Source organism: Aquarana catesbeiana, linkage group LG05, assembly GCF_042186555.1.
Source record: "Aquarana catesbeiana isolate 2022-GZ linkage group LG05, ASM4218655v1, whole genome shotgun sequence".
NCBI lineage: Eukaryota > Metazoa > Chordata > Amphibia > Anura > Ranidae > Aquarana > Aquarana catesbeiana.
In genome coordinates this window covers 119776353-119799148 of record NC_133328.1, presented here as the reverse complement: position 1 = coordinate 119799148, position 22796 = coordinate 119776353, and the positions used below count along the sequence as shown (strand labels likewise).

The 22796-nt window shown below is 41.9% G+C and overlaps 1 protein-coding gene across 5 annotated transcripts in view; it reads left to right on the top strand.

Annotated features, from left to right (window-relative positions):
- Nucleotides 1-22796, top strand: part of GSDME (gasdermin E) — a 502502-nt gene that overhangs the window by 162775 nt on the left and 316931 nt on the right. For all 5 annotated transcript variants that reach the window (XM_073630124.1, XM_073630120.1, XM_073630121.1 and 2 more), the window contains one exon: nt 3810-3930. In XM_073630124.1, coding sequence (XP_073486225.1) covers nt 3810-3930 — 121 coding nt within the window. The remainder of the gene's footprint in view (nt 1-3809; nt 3931-22796) is intronic.

The following is a 22796-nucleotide window of genomic DNA, read 5'->3' as shown; positions in this document are numbered from 1 at the left end:
GTCCCCATGTTGATGAAATCTGGAAGCCCCCCAGAGCTATTTTTGCACTGCCACTGCACTGTGAACTGTCTCTCAAGTCTCTGGCCAGCCCCCCAATGTCATCACGTACAATGTATGGCTAGGAACCTTGCATTGTACATTGAGGAGGCAGTCATGTGAGTGGCTTAAAGTGGAGGCTGGGAGGGACTAGTTGCACCACTGGAGGGACCCTGCTGGAGCATGAAATAAGGTAAGCATTTCTCCTTATTTCAACACCCTTGGACATAAGGAGAATTTAACCGATGCAAGGATTTCTATGGGGGACACTATTTACCTCAAATTCATGGTGATTCATTTTTGTTACCTATTGTAACCTGAAACTTGTTCCTAGTGCTAACTGCTATCTCATTACAGATGATTATACAATCTTCTGATATTCAAAAATGCACTGTAATTTTCATACAGAGAACAAGGGTCATATCCTGTTTAGATCATATACATTTTATATCATATACGGTTACTCTGCTCTTTCAAGCCGTATTGAACCCAAAAGCAAATATACTGAAGCTTACCAATTTTTGGATGTGATGGCTGTATTGGTTTACTTTTTTATGCTTGCTTCTATTTTCCTCTGGTGATCCAGCCAGCAAGTCCATTGTTTTACGCAACTCAAATTCTCCAGCAGGATGTATCAGTATACATGGATGAGAAAACCACTTAACACTAGCGGGGGGGATTAAAATTATTAATTTTTATTCATGCAAAACCTTTATCCCAAAAAAACAAAAAAAAAATGTTGGTTTTGGGTTTAATACTGCTTCAAATAAAGTGGTTATAAGCCTAAACATTGTTTACCCTAATGCATTCCTTGCATTAAAGGGGAGCTCCAGGCTTCTTCAGAAAAAACGAAGTTAGCAGCTACAAATACAAAAAAATTTTACTTGACCTCCGGAAGATTTACCTGCCTTCATGATCAGACCATATATTTTGCGATACGGCAGTGCGCTACTTTAACTGACAATTGCACGGTCATGCAACACTGTACCCAAATAAAATGTATGTCCTTTTTTCCCACAAATAGAGCTTTCTTTTGAGGGTATTTGATCACCACTGCGGTTTTTATTTTTTACAAAAAAATGACTGACAATTTTGAAAAAAAACAATACTTTTTACTTTCTGCTGTTAAACCTATCCAATGAAAAAAAAAAATTAATCAATTTAGGCCAATATGTATTCTGCTACATACAGTCAGGTCCATAAATATTGGGACATCGACACAATTCTAATCTTTTTGGCTCTATACACCACCACTATGGATTTGAAATGAAACAAACATGATGTGCTTTAATTGCAGACTTTCAGCTTTAATTTGAGGGTATTTACATCCAAATCAGGTGAACGGTGTAGGAATTACAACAGTTTGTATATGTGCCTCCCACTTTTTAAGGGACCAAAAGTAATGGGGCAATTGGCTGTTCAACTGTTCCATGGCCAGGTGTGTGTTATTCCCTCATTATCCCATTTACAAGGAGCAGATAAAAGGTCTAGAGTTCATTTCATGTGTGCTATTTGCATTTGGAATCTGTTGCTGTCAACTATCAATATGAGATCCAAAGAGCTGTCACTATCAGTGTAGCAAGCCATAATTAGGCTGAAAAAACAAAACAAACCCATTAAAGAGATAGCAAAAACATTAAGTGTGGCCAAATCAACTGTTTGGAACATCCTTAAAAATAAAGACTGCATCGGTGAGCTCAGCAACACCAAAAGACCCAGAAGACCACGGAAAACAACTGTGGTGGATGACCGAAGAATTCTTTCCCTGGTGAAGAAAACACCCTTCACAACAGTTGGCCAGATCAAGAACACTCTTCAGGAGGTAGGTGTATGTGTGTCAAAGTCAACAATCAAGAAAAGACTTCACCAGAGTGAATACAGAGGGTTCACCACAAGATGTAAACCATTAGTGGGCCTCAAAAACAGGAAGGCCAGAATAGAGTTTGCCAAACAACATCTAAAAAAGCCTGCACAGTTCTGGAACAACATCCTATGAACAGATGAGACCAAGATCAACTTGTACCAGAGTGATGGGAAGAGAAGAGTATGGAGAAGGAAAGGAACTGCTCATGATCCAAAGCATACCACCTCATCAGTGAAGCATGGTGGTGGTAGTGTCATGGCGTGGGCATGTGTGGCTGCCAATGGAACTGGTTCTCTTGTATTGCTGATGTGACTGCTGACAAAAGCAGCAGGATGAAATCTGAAGTGTTTTGGGCAATATTATCTGCTCATATTCAGCAAAATGCTTCAGAACTCATTGGACGGCGCTTCACAGTGCAGATGGACAATGACCCGAAGCATACTGCGAAAGCAACCAAAGAGTTTAAGGGAAAGAAGTGGAATGTTATGCAATGGCCAAGTCAATCACCTGACCTGAATCTGATTGAGCATGCATTTCACTTGCTGAAGACAAAACTGAAGGGAAAATGAACCAAGAACAAGCAGGAACTGAAGACAGTTGCAGTAGAGGCCTGGCAGAACAGGGATGAAACCCAGCGTCTGGTGATGTCTATGTGTTCCAGACTTCAGGCTGTAATTGACTGCAAAGGATTTGCAACCAAGTATTAAAAAGTGAAAATTTGATGGATGATTAATCTGTCCCATTACTTTTGGTCCCTTAAAAAGTGGGAGGCACATATACAAACTGTTGTAATTTACACCGTTCACCTGATTTGGATGTAAATAACCTCAAATTAAAGCTGAAAGTCTGCAGTTAAAACACATCTTGTTTGTTTCATTTCAAATCCATTGTGGTGGTGTACAGAGCCAAAAAGATTAGAATTGTATCGATGTCTCAATATTTTTGGACCTGACTGTATTTATGGTAAATAAAAATCCCAATAAGTGTATTTTGATTGGTTTGCGCAGAAGTTTTAACGTCTACAAACTATGGGATTTTTTTTTATTACTAGTAATGGCAGCAATCAGTGACTTTTAGTGGGACTGTGATATTGCAGCGGACATTTTGACACTTTTTTTGGGGACCTGTGACACTAATAGTAATTAGTGCTAAAAATATTCACTGTGACCATACTAATGACACTGGATGGGAAGGGGTTGAACATCAGGGGCAAACACAAAGGGTTAACTGTGTGCCTAGCCAATGTTTGTGCACTGTGTGGGAGATGCTTTTACTAGGGGAAGGCATGGGTCCATGTTCCTGCTTTACAGGGACACAGGATCAATACCTTCCCTACTGAGAGAACGACAATCTGCATTGTTTACATAGGCAGATTGCCTTTCTGGTGCTCTGCCTAATGATCGACGGGTGCCAGTGGACATGAACTCCGCAGTACCTGCAGATCAGCTCCCATTGTCTCTAAGCGCAGGGGGAGCGGGTCGCTGCATGCGCGCCCCAGACCCAGAAGTGTCGGATCAAATACCTAGTACGTGATCCGGTGCCACCTTGCCACAGTATAAGTACGTTATACTGGCGACAAGTGGTTAAATGAGCTCTCAATCGATCCAGTGCTGTGCCTGTCTACAGCTCTTCTCTCCCCTCATATGGCCTTACAGGCTTTGCTGAGTCAGCGGGAGCCACTGGCTTCCTCTGCTGTCAAAGCCAGAAACGAGGGAGCAGGGCCCGAATCCCAAAGTCCTAAAGTTGCAGACAGCAGGGCTTGAGAGTGAGCCCACACGAGTGTCGTTCCCCCCCCCCCCCTAAGGAAGCAGCTTTCTATAGGGCCACTCTCTGCAAGTATAAACCTGTTTTGTTAAAAATAAAATAAATAAAAAACACTGACCATGTACAACACTGAATGTTTTCACAGGTATCCGTAGCAGAAAATGGAAACTTTACAAAGGCTGAAAATGCAGTACTGGAAATACCTGCTCCTACTGCCATTGCTTATGCAGTTGTGGAATTATTAGTAAAATGCGATGGACAATTTGGTGAGTCAGAGACCGCTACATAATGATGATGATAATAACAATGGTGCCTGTATTATACAAGGTGATAATATAATCATAGTACATTTGTTATAAGATGTGTTTCTACTGCTCTAATTTAACAGTCCTTGCTTAAGTCTATTCCAAAGATGGGGAAAAAAATTGATTCATTTCCAGTGGCCCTGTATTCTAAACAAGTTGGCCATATATTTAACCTTCCCTCACAGCGTGATCTCAAATTGTTTGACTAAATAAACATGGTTCTAAAAAAGCTACATAATTTTTTTTTTCCAGTTAAACAGATTTTATTTTTAATTCTGAATGCAAGACTGAAAGTGTATTTCCTCTTGTACTGCCAAATTGGGATACTACCTACTTTATATTTGTTGCATGTGCCCATTTACACAGCATAAGTTAGGAAGTGCAGCTAACATTTTTAGAGGTTCCTTTCTGGAATTTTCAGCAAGGAAATATCTAGCTTAGTTCTTTGTCATGATGGGGCGGGGAAGATGAGAGCTAGGATTCTTCTTTTGTATGTTAAAGAAAAAACTGCACTAAGCCAGTCCCCACCCAGCTATTGAGATCACACTGATCTAGCCAAGAGGTGCTTGCGGTCAGACATGACACCTTTTTAGAAACATCTAAAAGGTAAGGTGTGTGTGTGTATGTATGTGATGGGAGTCACTTTGGGCGGGGGGGCTTGTGGAACCCAGGTTACCTTGGAGAGCACTGGGTGCTCCTTGTTCAGCTCCCCCATCCCCTCTTATGTGTAAGTCACCCTGTGTCTATTAGGGGCACAGGGTGACCGAGAACGCCTGTCTGATCTCAAGAATATATGACGATAAAGTCCACTATTCATCAGAGACCATTGCTAGATGGTTTGAGGTGGGGTGGGGGTTGCTATGTGTTAGGCGTGGTTGTATCCCATTGTTCTATTGTGTCTGTCTGTGCCTTGTGAGCAACCTATTATGGGATGTATATGTCTATGTCGTTTATTTGTGAGAGGGGAGGGGGGAGAATTCCCCCAACAGCTCTCCCTGCTGATTGGACAGTCTACTGATGAGAAGTTTGAATATTTCTGTGTGCCTGTGTTCAAATAAACTGTTCCATGTTCCAGCTTTGTAACTGAGCTAGTATCGCCTGTTTTTTTTAGTTACAACATGTGGCTGTAAGATCTGATATCTATATCCAGACTGGAAGGAAGATATATATATATATGTAAATGTTAAATAATCACGCTCTGGATTCAACCTCCTCACAATCTTAATCCGGCATTTCCACAATTCAGTGCAGAGCCGTTCTCTGCTCACTGCTGACAGCTGTCAAAAAAAAAAAAAAGGCAGCCTGCCAAATTTATCACAACATTGCTCTGTGCTGAGCGATAAAGAGAAATGCTATCATTTGGTTCTTTTAGATCAGAGATGAACTTGGTCTGCAAATAAGGGTAATTTAACCACTTAAAGACTAATGCCCTGTACACACGATTGGACATTCCGACAACAAAATCCATCGGATTTTGGGCCAAACTTCTCTTGCATACACCCGGTTGCACAAAGTTGAAGGTGAAATACCTCCTTGTGGGGTGAATAATAGCATTGAGTGCTTTTCTTATGGGGCACGGTTTTCCAAGAAGCACAGAACAATTTGAAGGAGCACATTGTCACTTTAATGGACTTTTTTATACACCAGGGTTTAAGGACAGTATATGCATATTTCTGAACCCAGTTTCACGGCAACAATATACACCAGTCATATATGTTGGATTTTTTTGCACAGAAATGTCACTTTGAATTGCAGGTTTTGCACAGGATTGTGTTTTTGTTTGAACATAACAATATGCATTATATATAAGCGGTTAGGTAGTTTACACAGTAGGATTTTTGTGAATATACAAATTTATTTTCTGCACTTTTTTTGTCACTTTTTGCACTAAATGCACCCGTGACACAAACCCTTCAAGTATTTAGAGGTTGTAGGTCACCTCTTAATAAGAGCAGCGCTATACCTATCCCCTCTTTTTCACATGACTTTTTCTGTTATTTTGTCCTATTTGTTGTTGGCTTCACAATAAAATGAAAAAAAAACCTGTTCGAAGTTGTGGGCATGTTCTGTAAATTAAATGATGCAAATCCTCAAACAATCCATGTTAATTCCAGGTTGTGAGGCAACAAAACACGAAAAATGTGAAGGGGGTAAATACTTTTGCAAGGCAGTGTATGTGTGTATATGTATGTATGTGATATATATATTTTTAATAAATATAATTTTTTTAGGTATGCTACACTACACAGAGCAGTGGAAGCCATTGGCTCCTGCTGCTGTCAAACATTGTGAGGAGTGGGCAGGGCCAAGCTGTGCTGTATGTGTCAATAGATGCACACAGCCTGTCATGGGATCGAGCCTGCATGTGTGCCCCCATAGCATGTGGCTTGCTAAGGGGGTACATGGAAAAAAGCAGGAGCCAAGAACGCTAGCAGGGACCCCAGAAGAGGAGGTTCAGGGCTGCTCTGTGCAAAAACGTACAATCACACGGTGTCTGTTTTAGGATGCATTTTTCTACACACCACCACACATGTATGATATGAACAGGAACCACAGAAAACAATTTCTGTGTGCCATTTTCACACCATACACGTGTGATAGTGTGCAGAAAAATGCAGCTTTAAGGATATGATAAGCTAAACTCCAGGTAAACACTCAAAGTATATTCCTCAATCGCCACAAGGGAGATGTATATCCACTTTGTGTCCACAGAGTGCCTTTGCAAGCCCCAGATATGACCTTGTAAAAGTATCCATGACATCATCATTGTGCTGTGCATAGCTGTGACAGGGACTCTGCAAGCTCCACCACTTAAGAAAAATACAGGAGGGGACAAAGACAAGACCCTGCAAAAGTTGAGAGAGCAGCAGTGACCAGTCTTCATTACAGGAAGCTCCTGTACAGAGGCAAAGTCTTAAGCTGGATTACTGCACAGATCTAAAAGAAATGCACAAAGCACACACAGATTCATGTAAGAATACTGAAATCTGTGCTCTGAGAAAGATGGGGGGTTTTATTGCTTACTTCCTTCTGAAAATGTCAATTAGTGAAAGGAGCTAGAAAAGTCAAAGGGGAATTTTAAAATTCCTGATCTGTGTACTATTTTGATTCACTAATGTTAATGGGACCTAAGGAGCAATGGCATAGTTATGCAAGTTGGGGCTACATGGTAGGCTTTGACCAGGGCCCCTACCAAACATATACTGCATGTTATGCTTTCTAGTGCAGTATATAACATGATTATGCGAGGGGGAATCCATGAAAAGGTGCTACATTAAATTAGCTGGAGCACAAGTTGAACGTGATACTAGAGGCTTATTTCTTTATTACATCATGGAACACAGAGCAGTCATTACTATATGGGTTATATGCCACCTACTGGTGAATGGACACTGGTAAATCAATCAAACAAGAAGTCCTCCCCTATATAACAACTCCTACACAGGAAGTACCTCCCGTTTTTTCCCAAGTGTCTGTTAGGTGGATGGTCACTGATGTGACATGTGCAAGGAGCATACTTGGAGGTCTGGACGGTTCTATTAAGAATCATGGACTTCAATCGGATCCATTTAAAAAGGCTATCAGCAAAAATGCATGTTACCCAAGCTTCATTGGAAGGAGAGAAGATTCCTTGAGGTTTTGCCTGTAATGCAGCCTTATGGCGCTGGACCTTGTGTAATGGAACCCTGTGCAGTGTGTGTTCTGACCAAGGTGCTTTCCTGCAGGGTGCTATACAGGTCCAGGGGAGTGGACCCCAGATTAAGGGGGACCCAGTCACTGAAGGCCTTTTATGACAACGTTCGCAATGATGGGTGAAGATTGGACTCCTGTTATGTTCAGAGTCCTGCAGCAGGAATGGTAAGTCTGCATTTTTGCAGTTTCTCTTTTTAAAATAAAAAAAGAGAGAGATCTGACTGTCTGTCTGTTCTCCCGGTGGCCACTGGGAGCAGTGTGCTGTTTAATCATGCTATGTACTTCTTAGTCATGTGGGCTGTGGTTTCTCCTCCAGCCACTAGAGGGTGCAGTATGGCCTATTTTTAGGCATAGGCAGGAAGTGGAAGGGCGGCCATTATGCCATGTGGCAACAGGTTTAGCAGGGCCTCTGGAGACAAAGCAGCAGCCCATGGATACTAACAAAGTGTGAGTACTTACTATGGGAGAACTGTGGGACAGACAAGTCATGATTATATGCTGCATATTTACTGCTTATGCGGGGGGACACAAGTAGATACACCCCTAGATGGTTAGCAGTTCACTTTAACCACTTGCTTACTGGGCACCTAAACTTTCACTATTTGAATGACAATTGCGCGGTCATACAACACGCGGTCATGTTAAAAAAAAAAAAAAAGACTGAATTAAAAAAAAAAAATACAAAGCTGTTTTATATTTTGTTAATAAATTTTGCAAACAGGTAATTTTTCTCCTTCATTGATGTACGCTGATGAGGCTACACTGGTGAGCACCGATAGGCTGCATTGATGGGCACTGATAAGGCGGCACTGATAGGTGGCATTGGGCACTGAGAGGTGGCACTGATGGGCATTGATAGGTGGCACTGATAGCTGGCAGTGATGAGCACTGATCGGCACTAGTAGGTGACACTGATTGGCATCACTGGTGGGCAATGATAGGTGGCACTGATTGCTGGCACTTTTATGTACTGGTGGGCACGGATTCGTGGCACTGTGGGCACTGATTCATGGCACTGGCAGGTGAGAAGAAAAAAACAAAGATTACCGATCTTCTGCTTACAGCACGTGATCAGCTGTCATTGGCTGACAGCTGATCACTTGTTAAGGGGCCGGGATCAACCCCTTACTCCGATCTGTGATCACCCGACTCTCATTGACCCGGTGATCACAGCGCGCGCGGGGAGCGTGCAAATGGGAGGACGTCTGTTGCTGGCCTCCCGGCAAAGTAGATCCACGCTGTAGCCGTCATTCGGCTATAGTGCGTATCTGAAGGGGTTAAAGTGTTGACTGCTTGGTAGACAGGTCTAGCGTAGTATACATGCTTGCAAACTTGTTGCTAAAATGCATGTTTAAATATACATGTTTGGAAAAACTTGACCATTGGTGCATTTTAAGGAGTTGTATCTCCAGTATAGTGTGCGTTTGGTCTGTAGAAGCTAATTTTTAATTTTTTTTGCTGTTCTGAAACAACATAGAGGCTGCATTGGATGCGTATGTGATTGGTTAAATCCTGCAGGACTAGTATGGAGCCAAGTGCAGTTAAGCAGGTGCATGCTTGCAAACTAGCTAAAACGCACAGTTGCTGAAATGCACGGTTGCTAAAACATGTTTGTATAAAAATTCATGTTTTTGCATAAAGATACATGGTTATAAATGTTTGCATAAAGATACATGAAACATGTTGATACAGGGTTGCATAAAGAGACATGTTTGCATAGATACGTGTTGCGTAATATATGTTGCATAAACGCATGCTTGTTTATTGCGTAAATGCATGTTTCCATGGGCGCATAAATGCGTGTTTACACATTCATGTTTTTTGCCTAAACGCATCATCGCATAAGCACATGCTTCCATAGATGCATATTGCTTAACCACTTCAGTTATCCTGACTGGGCGTCCTATGACGCCCTGCATGATAACAGCGGCAGTTGGTGGTGTGTCAGTCTGATCACGATGTAAACAGGAAAAGCCGTTGACAGATGCGAGTAGAGGAGAGCCGATTGGCGGCTCTCCTGACAGGGGGGGGGTCTGCACTGATTATCAGCGCAGCCCCTCCTCGGATGTCCACACTGGACCACCAGGGAAGCTGCCAGGACCACCAGGGAAGCCCCCAACATGTGGATGGCCAGGTACATCCCCCATGGCCATCCACATGTGCCCAATCTGTGCCAATCAGTGCCCACAAATGAGCACTGACTGGCACCATAGAGTAATAGATGAATTGAGTAATGCCCAGCAATGCCACCCATCAGTGCCGCCTATGAGTGCACATCAGTGCCGCATACCAGTGCCACCTATCAGTTCCCATCATCAGTGCCCATCGGTGCCACCTCATCAGTGCCTGTCAGTGCAGCCATATCATTGAAAAAGAAAACTTACTTATTTATAAAAAAATGTAAAAGAAACTAAAAAAAACTTTTCGGTCTTTTTTTATTTGTTGCGCAAAAAATAAAAATTGCAGAGGTGATCAAATACCTCCACAAGAAAGCTCTATTTGTGGGAACAAAATGATAAAAAATTAGTTTGGGTGTAGCATGACCATGCAATTGTCATTCAAATTGCGACAGCGCTGAAAGCTGAAAATTGGCTTGGGCGGGAAGGTGTCTAAGTGCCTGGTATTGAAGTGGTTAAATGCATACTGGCATGTTTTCATTTGTACTGCATACATATGTTCTTATTTACATTAAGCTGTATACATGTGTGCTTACAGTATTTGCCTGGGACCACATGCATATGTGCTTATTTACCTGGGACTACATGCATATGGGCTTATTTGCCTGGGACTACATGCATATGGGCTTTTTTGCCTGGGACTACATGCATGTGGGCTTATTTGCCTGAGACTACATGCATGTGTGCTTTTTTGCCTTGAGCTGCATATATAAATGCATGAATGGCAAGAATATTTGTATACCTGCATGTTTGCATAACTTGGATACCTACATAACGGCATGCCTGGGTACCTGCTTACTTGCATACATAAGAGGTTGCATAGCAGTAAACCAGCATTTTTTTTAGGCCTGCGTCCTTGGAGGACTGTATTAGGTTGGCTAATTTAGATGCTACGTTATTTACCTGTTATACCAGTTAAATGGTTCCAGAAAGGAGAGTCAGCCATGGGAGGCAGGTGCACCGCTCTCAGGTTCAGTGATCTGGTGGTGGCCACATCCCCCAGTGGTGTCAGAGGCTTCTGAGCCACTGTGGTGTTTGGCATTGCAGATTTTCATACATTCATTTTTTATCAGATGAACTGCGGCTGCATCACCTTTATCATGCCTGATCTCTGTTGATCGAAGCCTAAGCAGGATCAAGCCTGGTTAGTATATGGATGTGAGACTGCCTGGGAATACCAGATGCTGTGAGCTTTTCCCCACCTGTGTGAGGGAGGCATCTGAGGCTGTTGTGTTTGAGAGTATCTCAGGCCAGAAGATCTTAGGGCAGTCTCTGAGGTGGTTTTGCTCCCATCTTTAGCCAGCAAAAACTTGATAGGTTGGGTACGCCTCTTTTGGCCTTCAAGGTCTGCCACAGAGTCGTCAGTCTTTTGCCTTGCATTTGACTCTTGGTGCAGAAGGTATGGGTTCATTATTAAAAAAAAATTTTAAAAAACCTCATCTGGTATCGGTCCCAAAACCAAATGGGGACATAAGATCTAGCTTAGATCTTAAGCCGCTGGACATCCTCCTGATTAGGCTCTGTCCATTTAGTGTTGAAGTCTCTACGAGAGGTAGATTTCAGGCTCCATAGTCATCAATGACGCATATCTTCATGTGCCGTTTTTTTTTCCAGGCTCATCAAGGGTTTTTTTTTTTTTGCAAATTGCAGTGCAAATTCGTCTTTTTTTGTTTTTGTGACTCTGCTCTTCGGGCTGGCCACAGCTCCGAGGGTTCAAAAAGCTCCCAGCCCAGTACTGGTCTTGCTGAAAACGCAGATGTGCCAATCTGTTTACCTTAACAATCTTTGTTCAGGAAGCAGTCTTTTCCAGATTTTCCTTTGATACAACTTCCACCTGTAGAAATGTATCTAGGTCAAGGCAAGTTCCCTACGTACAGTCCTACTCCAGGTCTTTGGTAGAAGATCGTTCTCTCTGTCTGGAACATGAAGATCCAGGCATTGGATTGCCAGGGGGCTCTGTTCCTGGGGTATTGCAGAGCTAAAATTGGTGGTTCATGGTTCAAGATCTGGAGAAGGGATGGGCAAGATAACCACTGATGCCAGCTTCTCCAGTTGGTTTGAAAGTGGTTATAGTTCAGTGGACTTGGTCTCCACAGGAGAAAATGCTGCCCATCAATATTTTGGATTTTTGGCCAGTATGCCTTGCTCTGGATGTTGGGACAAACAAGTTGTAGGTGATAATCCGGAAATGTCTCTACAGGCATATATATCAGCCACCAGGAGTCATGCGGCTCAAGAAGGTGAACCACATTCTGTCTGAGACAGTACAATTGCTGTCTCTATCACTAGTACATACTCTAGGTATAGAATAATTGCAGGGGGAACTATGCAGGTGGATCTACTATTTTACAAGTTCCACAACAAGTGGGAACAGGTTGTGTCTGGGACGAAAGTCCCACCGGCAATAGGGGCAAATGCACTGGTAACACCTTAGGGACCAGTTCTCCTCCCTTATTTGATGCTTTCCCTCTGTTTCCACTTCTCCCACATCTTTTGCGAAATACAAATGTAAATACAAATAAATGTAAATAAAAATAAAATAAAAAAAATTTAAGATAAAAATGAAAATGAAAAATAAAAATATCAACAAAATTAAATCAAAATTAAATTAAATCAAATTTGATTTAATTTTGTTGATATTTTTATTTTTCATTTTTATTTTTATTTTAATTTTTTATTTTATTTTTATTTCATTTTTATTTTTACTTACATTTATTTTTATTTACATTATCTTTTATTTTTATTTGCTTTTATCAAATTATTTTTAGAGAAACATTTTTAATAAAATTAAATATTTTTTTCTGTTAGGCGCATATATATGCCGTTTTTTGGAATTTTAGGAATAATGTTATTTAAGTAATTCATTATGTACGTCTATTTTTATATATATTTTCTCAGGCATTCCATCGAGATATAGTAATACCCTATATGTTTACATATGTATGCAATACAAATGTTTGTATACGTTTACATGACAGGAATGTTGTGTTCTTGTTGTTTATGTAGTAAAGCTTGTTGAAGTTGCAACAGGATATGATGAATCAGGAAGAGGTGGGTAATACCCACTAGCCTTGATTGGCTGTCACTTCTTCTTCGGGAGGAGTCTTACCTGACGCTGTACATAAAATCGACCTTGTGTGGCCTGGATGTTATGTCTTTGATGACGCCCTGGAGGAGGGGCGAAACGCGTCGACGCAACATCCAGCTCGCGTGTGCAACCAGTGACGCTGTTTCCTGCTGTCGGTGGAGTGCACGCTAACATAGCGGCGGTCACGGACCAACTCTGAATGCCTGTTTTGCAATCTTCATTTTGTGAGTAGTGCTATTATGCGCATTTGATCCCTTACCCCACAGTATTACACCATATCCTATTTTGTCTTTTGGGTGGAATATGATGCCCGTGGCTCCCAAGGTTATATCCTAGTGATAGCAGCCCAAGCTTCATCCCATCCTCTTGTATCTACTGCAGCATTTAAGGTGACTGTATGCAATCCCTTGGATGAGGAGCTGGATGTCTGCCATCATTGCTTATTGGGTTTTTGTCTGAAGGAACGTTTATATCCATCCTGAACTTATTTCAATGTTTATTCACATTGGTAATATGCTTATTCACATTGTAATATGTTGAGGTATTTATATTTTTTTGATTGCTCATAGTCTCTGTTTCTAATCAGAAACACTACATTTTTATTTATAATTTTCACTATATATGATTTGTTTTTTCACCAAATGCAATTTGTCTAGTCACATATATATATATATATATATATATATATATATATATATATATATATATATATATATATATATATATATATATAGTGATATTATCCACTTGTAGCTACATTCGTATTTACATAGTCCCACATGTCCGGCCACTCTTGTGTCCTTGGGACTGGGATTCGCTTTTGGCTGTCTTTGCAGAGGCCATTTTTTTAACCAATTGAGAGACTGTTAGTCCCTTATGTCTTTGGTTGTTACTACTTCACTAAGTGGAGTGTCAGAGCTGGCGGCTCTTTCATGCAAGGACTCGTTCTTGGTCACACATCATAAGGTGATGTTGCGTCCTAATCCATCTCTATTGCCTAGAGTGGTTTCTAGTTTTCAATTGAATCAGGACAGTGTCTTGCTTTTTTATTTTTCCTCTAATCCACAGTTGGCAGGAGAAAGATCGCTACCTACTCTAGAGGTAGTTCAGATGCTCAGAGTCTACTTGAGTTGTTGGCACAGGTCCGGAATCCTGATTTGTGCAGCCAGAAGAGCCCAGGAAGGGCAGGCGGCATCCTGGTCGAATGTTTAGCAGTGGATCTGCCAGTTTATCAATGATGCCTATGATTTTAATGAGCAAAATCCCATTTTTTTCTGGGGAGAGATTCTCTACCAGGTGTGTGGGAGTATCTTGGGCCATCCACCATCAGGTGTCAGTGGTCCAGGTGTTCAAGACCGCTATTTTGGTCTTTAAGTTTATACATCCACAGAGTTTTTACCAGGTGGATGTCAAGAACATGGAGGAGACTGCCTTTGCTCTTAGCGTATTTCAAACAGTAATAGTGGCAGTTTCTGCGATGGTGTCTCCCTCCCCTCAGGGGCATTGCTTGGGGATGTCACATATAGTAATGACTGCTCTGTGTCCCGTGATGCACGATAAAGAATATAGAATTTTTTCTACAGCTTACCTGTAAAATCCTCCTCTTGGAGTACATCACAGGGGAGGACTTCTTGTTTGATTGATTTACCAGTGTCCATTCACCAGTAGGTGGCATATAACCCATATAGTAATGACTGCTCTGTGTCCCGTGATGTACTCCTAAGAAAAGGATTTTACAGGTAAGCTGTAGAAAAAAATCCTATTTTTTTTTAAGCTAAAATAAGAGGTTTATACTTGCCTGCTCTGTGCAAGCATATTGTACAGAGCAGGCCACACCTCCTTTTCCTGTTGTCCCCTACCAGCGCTCTCTGCTCCTTCTCTCCCTAATATGCCCCCATAGCAAGCTGTGAGCCACGGGAGCCCACACGAGGGCACACTCCTGAGCAGTTTCTTGTTATCAAGTTCTAGGGGACAAGAGCTTTCCATATACACAGACTTGTGTCTGCAGAATTGTATTGATATATCAAATGGTGGTATCTACTAATTCTAGGCTGGGAGTGTGCTTCCCCGGTATTATAATGTATTATTAGTATTCAGGATTTATATAGCACCAACAGTTTGTAAAGCGCATTTTACAATGTAGAGGGGGGGGGACAGCACAATTACAATACAGTTCAATAGAGAGGGGACAGGAGGGCCCTGCTCGTGAAGCTTACATTCTAAAGGAAGGGGGAGGTGGTTCCAAAGGTAATTAGCTGTGGGGGATGGTCTGATGGTGGTGGCTCAGGTACGGTTCTTAGGTGGGTGTGGGATTGGCTTCCCTGAAAACTCACTTATTCAGGGATCTCCCAAAGGTGGACAGGGTAGAGGCTGACCGGACATACTGGGGCAGGGAGTTCCAGAGGATGGGCGTGGCTCTGGAGAAGTCCTAGAGGCGAGCATGGGAGGAGGTAATAAGGGAGCTAGAGAGCAGGAGGTCCTGGGAGGAGCGGAGAGGACGATTTGGGTGATCTGTAGATGAGGTTGGTGATGTACCTGTGGTGGCTTTGTATGTTGTGGTTAGTATTTTTTTAATTTTATACGGTGGGGGTAGTGGAAACCAGATAAGGGATTGGCAGAGAGGAGCAGCAGTGTCAGATCGGTTAGTGAGGTGTATGAGTCTAGCAGCAACATTCATAATAGACTGAAGGGGGGGGGGGGGGGATAGCCTGTGTAAGGGGTAGTCCAGTGAGGAGAGAGTTGCAGTAGTCAAGGCGGGAAATAACCAAGGAGTGAATAAGTTGTTGTGTCGTTAGTCAGGAAGGGGCGCATTCTGGAAATGTTGCGAAGGTTAAGCCAGCTTTAATGTGTTTGAGTTGGGATATTTCGCTTGAACTACATAAATTATTCTTAGTTTATGCCATTCCCCAGCTGTGCTGCCCTAATTCCATTTGTTACAGCCTTCAGGGATCAGAGGTGAGGACCTGTAAGAGACCAGAACAATTTCCTTGTTTTAAGCCTCCATTAGAACATGTATAATTCCATGCCTGCATCTTTTTGGGGAGTTACTTGGTCAGTTATTTGTGGATTGTGTCAAGTCAGTTTGCCCCCATATTATCTATTTCGACCGGGTATCGGGAAGTATGCCAAGAGAGCAAAGCAACATTGGAAAGAAAATAACTGTAGTAAGGTGCAGAGTAAATTGTCAGCATTGGGTAAGGATAGATGATATGTAGAAAGGTCACCAGGCAAGGTAGCTGGGAGCACTCCAGAGGCCAGGTGTTTTAAACACTTGGTATTTTACATGCTGTCTGTTATGTCATAAATAAAGCTGTCATTCAGTGTTATGTCCCTGTGACATAAGCACGTGAATGTTCAACATGTGATCAACTCCTGGTGTATATGAGGACACTGTGACCGCAGTTGACATAGACCATATACATATTTAGCAATTTCTGAACGCAGCAGAGCTGAACAGGCTATTATGACATTAGTGAAGGAGATCCGAGCCAATGTTAGGTCGCTCTGTACAGGGAAGGATTTTTCTCCATTTTGTTTATGCAGTATACCTTTCTATTAAAGGGAGCTGCAGTATTGCTTTATTTCATTAGGGTAAAGCAAATGCCAACATAAAAATTGCTTCATATTATCAAGGAAAACTACAGGTGTCAGTAGTAGCTGTAAGCTCTTTAAGGAAATTTTTCAGGTGTTAAGAATTTCTTGTTTGATCAGACATTTTTGTGTATAGCACTGGACTTTAATTTATGGAAATAATATTAAGAAGCGCTAACCCATTCCAAGCTTAACAGATCAGCTTTTTCTTAGTCAGACAGCAGGTAATGCTTGAATTTGTAATGGTACTTATTACACAATGAGAGTCCTTAAACTAGAATATTAAAGGGAACATGTCCAGAAGGAAGTACGCAGGTCATGGCTGACCTTCTTTCAAACATGCTATGTACCAAAGCTTTGGCTTCAGAGTTTTTCAGTCACACATTTTGAAGAAAGTGGAGTAAAAAATGTAACCCATCACGCCGACCGCCTCCGGGCCCTTAAAGAGTTCTAAAAGCTCGGAAGTGGAGGCGGGCATTCGGGTCATGTGACCGCTGTGATTGGCTGTATTGGCAAGTATGCATCGGGAACTTACGGATGCCCTCCTGCGCTGGGAGCGTGCTCTCAGCACGGTAACTTGTTTTGTGGGGAGCATATATGCGGCCGCTTGCGTTAATGACTACCCGTCGAGTGGCTCCATATTTGCGTACAGTAGGCGTCAAGAGGTTAAACTAGTACAATTCTTGTTCTGAGCTAGTGGCTTTAAATAATAAAGCTTTTGGGTTTGCATGACAACCAGGGAAGTAGCATTTTTAGTCAATATTGACCGCCTCCATTTCTTCTTTAACCCATTGGTGCTTGTTTACACTTGTGGCTGCTGAAAAGCAATCAGTGGTAGATCACTGTTCAGGAGACATTTGACAGGCGGTGAGGAGCCATTATGTTGCCTAGGTAATTAACAAAGGTATAAAGGTAACAAGGTGATATCAAGCTGAAAATATCAGGTCTTGCTTACCCCTGTTGGTTTCAAACTGTAAGCGGAGATCCTTTATCAAGCTGTTACGTTCAATATGGAAGAGATAATTTACTCCTTAACTTTTAGTTTGGATTGCCTGTTTTAGCCCACTAAAGCTTGCACTATCGCTCATAACTCCATCCATTGCACAGCACAGTTGTACGGTGGCCCCATTTAGTTGACTAGGTCACAGTTGGTGGGCGGTACTGTCTGCCAAGCGCAACATTAGGGATAAATTATGCCTTGGCTATAATGCAAGGCATTGAAGGGGGGGGGGGGGGGAGACATAGAAACACAGCCTTTGGCTGCCAAGGAAATACAGTATACTATAGAGATTGGTTATCAAGGGTTAAAACAAGTTTACAGCTGCAAAGTAGCAGTTGTTTTAAAATAAATCAGCCAGCTTTCCTCTTCTTGGAAGAAGTGATTTGATTGGCTGTTAAACTGGGACCACTAAAGGTGGATTCAGGTTGCAAAGCAGTGGGAGATTGGCGACTCCCGTCTCTCTTAGCTCTGAGCACTTCCAAGTCCGGAGCTTCAGTATCCCAGTGGCAGTTGTCTGGAAAGCAGCAGATTGGGGATTCTCCATCTCTGATCTCTGTGGACTGAAGTCATTGGGCTACCATTTGGGTTTAAAATGACACTAAACTTGGTTAAAAAAAAAAGAAATCTATTCACGTACCTTCTATTGTTCTCGGCCTTCTACAAATAACTTGAAGTGACAAATTACCTTACGGAAGTGAGGGTGAAGAGGAGAGGTTCTGGAGCTCACAGAGGACATTACAAGGAGGCAGAAAAACACAGCAGGAAACTCCTATGAAGAATAGATTAGAGGGCCATGAAGTAGTGAATGTGTATAGATTATTTTTGGAGCATAAAGATTTTATTTTTTCACTTTTACGCTAAAGCAAAATGCTACAAAGGTTTTTTTTTTGTTTTGTTTTTCAGTGCATAGCCTGTTTTACAATTTTTAGTATTCTCGGTTTCTCAGGAGCACAGGATTTTGAGGATGGATACATTTTGTTATATACTAACTCAATTTAGTCTCATCTTTTATATTGTGTTGCAATTTAAAGGTATATTGTTTGTTTTATAAAAATAACTTTGCACCATTTTTAGACCCGGTTCACATAGGGGCGACTTGTCAGGCAACTTAGCCACCTGACAAGTCGCGCTCCATTCTATACAATGGAACCGTTCTAATAGGAGCGACTCAAGTCGCTCCCACTTAGGAAAAGATTCCTGTACTACTTTGGGGCGACTTCGGAGCGGCTTGCATTGATTTCTATACAGAAGTCGTTATGCAAGCCGAGCTGAAGTCTCGCTGTACGGGGCGGCTTCAAAGTCAGACGATTGTGTGAACTGGCTCTTACTGTAATAAAAAAAATCGGAACTACCATATGTTATTTTTTCAATACATTTTTTTGAGTTCTTAAAATTCAGTTTCAAGCCTTAAGGAGTTGCAATAAATACAGGGTTATATTATGAAGATGAACAGGACTACCATATTTTCTAGAGCCTCTTATTTTTAGGCTTTTGATTAGAAATGTTCCAAGTCTGTAATGTACATAATAGTGTCTGTGTGAAAAATAGAAAAACTGGTCTTGCAGCTACATAATTAAAGGTAATTAAGGCCAAAGCCTTTTTTAAAGGTTTTGGAAAGAGATGGGAAGGACTAGAATATCTCATAGGTCTTTAGGTCTTTATTGACATCCTTGGCTCTACTGGGGAGTTTTACTCACTTCCTGACTTGGTGTCTGTTTTCATCAGGACAGGAACTGAGGGGACATCTTTAACTGGACACTTACAGCAACAAAAGATATAAGTTCCCTGTTTGAATGGTGGGGGGGGGTCACAAAGTCCTCACTTTCTTCTCAACAGTGACCTGTCAGTGGGGCAGCAAATAAGAGCTTTCTCTAACAGGACCACAGACGCCAGTAAAAACCTGACTGTTTCTGAAATCCAAATATCAATTTGTCTATCTTTGCACACTTTTTAGTACAATTCCTCCAAAAATCATGAGGTTCATTTGTCGGTTCAGATTGTGTTGCATCTTCCCTCATGTTGAGGTTCCACACATCAACTGAAATCAGACTTGCTTTGGAGCAGTGGTCTCCAAACTGTGGCCAGTGGGCCGAATGCAGCCCTTTGCTTGCCTGTATTTGGCCATTGGGGCACTGTTACTGACACAGACAGGAGGCACTATTCCCTCCACTGACACCAATGGTGGGGCATTTTTCCTTCCACTGCCACAACAATGGGTCCCCCCCACCGACGCCAATGATGGGGCGCTGAGCCTTCCACCGACGCCAATGATGGGGCGCTGAGCCTTCCACCGACGCCAATGATGGGGCACTGAGCCTTCCACCGACGCCAATGATGGGGCGCTGAGCCTTCCACCGACGCCAATGATGGGGCGCTGAGCCTTCCACCGACGCCAATGATGGGGCGCTGAGCCTTCCACCGACGCCAATGATGGGGCGCTGAGCCTTCCACCGACGCCAATGATGGGGCGCTGAGCCTTCCACCGACGTGGCGCCATTCCTCCTCCTCCTGCTGACCAGGTTCTATATATTTTTTTTATTCCCACTGACCACCAAGCCTGAGACATTGTCTATATCCACTGACACTGGGGCATTTTCTACTCCAATTGGCCACATTCCAGGCCCTCGTAAATTCTGAAGGACAGTAAACTGGCCCTTTGTTTAGAAAGTTTGGAGACTCCTGCTCTGGGTGCCTGTCAAGGTAAGAATACAGGGGGGAGAGAGAGAATATATCATCAGTGTGGTTAGTCTCTAGTGGTGCAGAGCTGAAGGATCTGAAATATATTGTTAAGCTATTTATACGGCACAGCAGCACTGCGAATGTAACAGTTTGACTGGAATTGCCCTTTAAGCAGCAGTAAAAATGGGATGACATTGTGTGCTCACTTGTAACATTGGCATATCCTGGGTTACAGTGGGTGGTAAGTGTAGGTGTTCTGATGGCGTCACAAATGCTTTGGTACAAGAACATTTTATTAGCAACATGTTGTATGCCAAGATTATGCTTACACAGTATGTCTAAAGACTTGGAGGGAGGAGGGCCAGCTAAGGAAAGAGGAGATTTAAAGTGATAATAAAAATGTTGTGTTTTGATAGTATGAGTGATTAAAATTCCTTTTTCTTTAACAAAGCCTAAACCAGTATGAGAAGTACAGTCATCCACCATTTAAAAGTTATCTTTCATTAGCTTCTTTGCTTTAAAGTGGTTGTAAACTTGTACATTTACCTAGTGAAGTAACTGGCGTCAGTTGATATGCCGAGGGGAAACGAATCCTCCTATATAAGTTGAATAAAAACGGAGGTGAAGAGCTGGAGTTACTCTGCCAAGCTCAGTGAGCTGATTGGAGGCAAGAAACATGCCCCCTTCACACAGGAACAGAGCTGAGGCTGTCAATCAGCTGGAGGTCCCTCCCCGTCACATTTTTCTCTTGGTGTCAGGAAAACTTGTCAGAATTAATTCATGCTGATAGCAAAACAAAACAGCAGGCAGGAATGACACTACATGCTTTTAATAGTACACAATATATAGGGATATGCTTTGTTCATATTTCATGTCTAAGGTTTGCAACCCCTTTAAATCTGTATTACTCTAGTGTACTGTGCAGTCTAGTATACATATTAAAGTGGTTCTAAAGGCAAAATACGTTTTTCTTTACCTTAATGCATTGTCTGCATAAAGGCAAAAAACCTTTTAATAGCCGCATAAACCCCCCACTTTGAGTCTTCTCTAGTCTCGATTCAGCAATGGCTCATCCCCATCTGCAGCAGCTTTTCTTCCCTCTTCCCAGTGAGGCGATTGACAGGTGGTGAGAAGGAAATGTGACCCTAGGCCTGTTTTACCCAATTTTTGCAGACGGACGCACCAACTGCATGCATTGCAAAGGGTTACAGGTTGTTCGCACTGCTTCCCTGTTCACATGAATGGGTCGCAATCAAAGGCTTGTTGCCCACCAGACATGACATGGTGGATCATTTTTGCTGTGGGTGCAAAACATCACAACCATGAGATGTAAACACCCCCTTTCACTGCCATTTGGCGCCTAAGAGGGGGCGAAGGGCGGTCTAAAAATGCAGCTCAGCCCCACATATACCTGCTCCCCAACCACATGTCTAAACTCAGCCTTACACTAACATTATAAACTTTGCCCAGAGTTCAGATTTATTATCTGTTTAAGTCTGATTTGTAAACATTTTATTATACGCTACACCAAATATTGATAAACTGGGTTTTATTTAAAATTCTGAGAACTGCCTTGCACTTGAAGCTTCCAATGGAGTAGATGAAAGACAGCACTTAATTTGCTCTTTAGGCCTCTTGCACACTGGACGTTATAATGACATTATAAAAACGCCAATAGCTTTGCAGTGAGTTTTTCAAACATTTTCAGCGTTTTTGCAATATCGTTTTTCAAGGTTAGCATTTCTAAGCGTTTTTTTTTCAATGAGATCAAAAACATTAAAAGCTGGTGAGCCGCTATTTTGAGCATTTATCTGCGTTTTTTGACGTTAGAGCGTTTTTACAGCTGAAAAACTCCTCTCAGAACCCACTAGTTTTGGGTTTTTTTTACAGCCAAAAAAATGCCCTAGCCAAAAACAGTTGATAACAGCCTGTGTGTGCATGAACACATAGGATAAACTTCTGGGGAGTTTGACTGTAGAAAAAACTGTCTGAAGCCAAAAACAGCAGCTGTAAAAATGTCCAGTGTGCATGAGGCCTTATTATATGAAAGATGAATGTGAGTTAAAACATTTTGATTTTTGCATATAAGCTTTAAAAATGTCCGATGTTGCCTTCAGGCAAAACACAGAATGTAGTAATAAATATGTAAGGGTAAAGTCTTTTTGTTTGTGCCTGTTTTTTTTTTTTTTCTCTATTAAGGTATTGTTTACATACACTTTTTCTCCTATTTGATCTTTTATTCTGTTAAATATACTAATAAAAGACTTTTAGTTTTTTTTTTACATCTGTTTGACAAGTGCAATTTTTTTTAAATATCTGTTCTTCCTGACCGAAACCTTGTGGGCTGGTAACTGTGCTCTCTGGACTGTTATCAGTTAGCATGGTTCCCTGCAATCTCGGTGAACTACAAAACACCACCCCTTTTATTGAGAAGAGGAAGGTGTTATGTGGTCCAAACATACTCTTTTCTAGGGGGACAATGCTGTTCAGTACAGTTGTCCACTAGGACAAGATGTGTTTTAGTAGCAAATTTACCAGGTTAAAATAAAGGGAGAAAAAGTGTAAAAAAAAGAAAACAAATGCGGCCACCACATCTAAG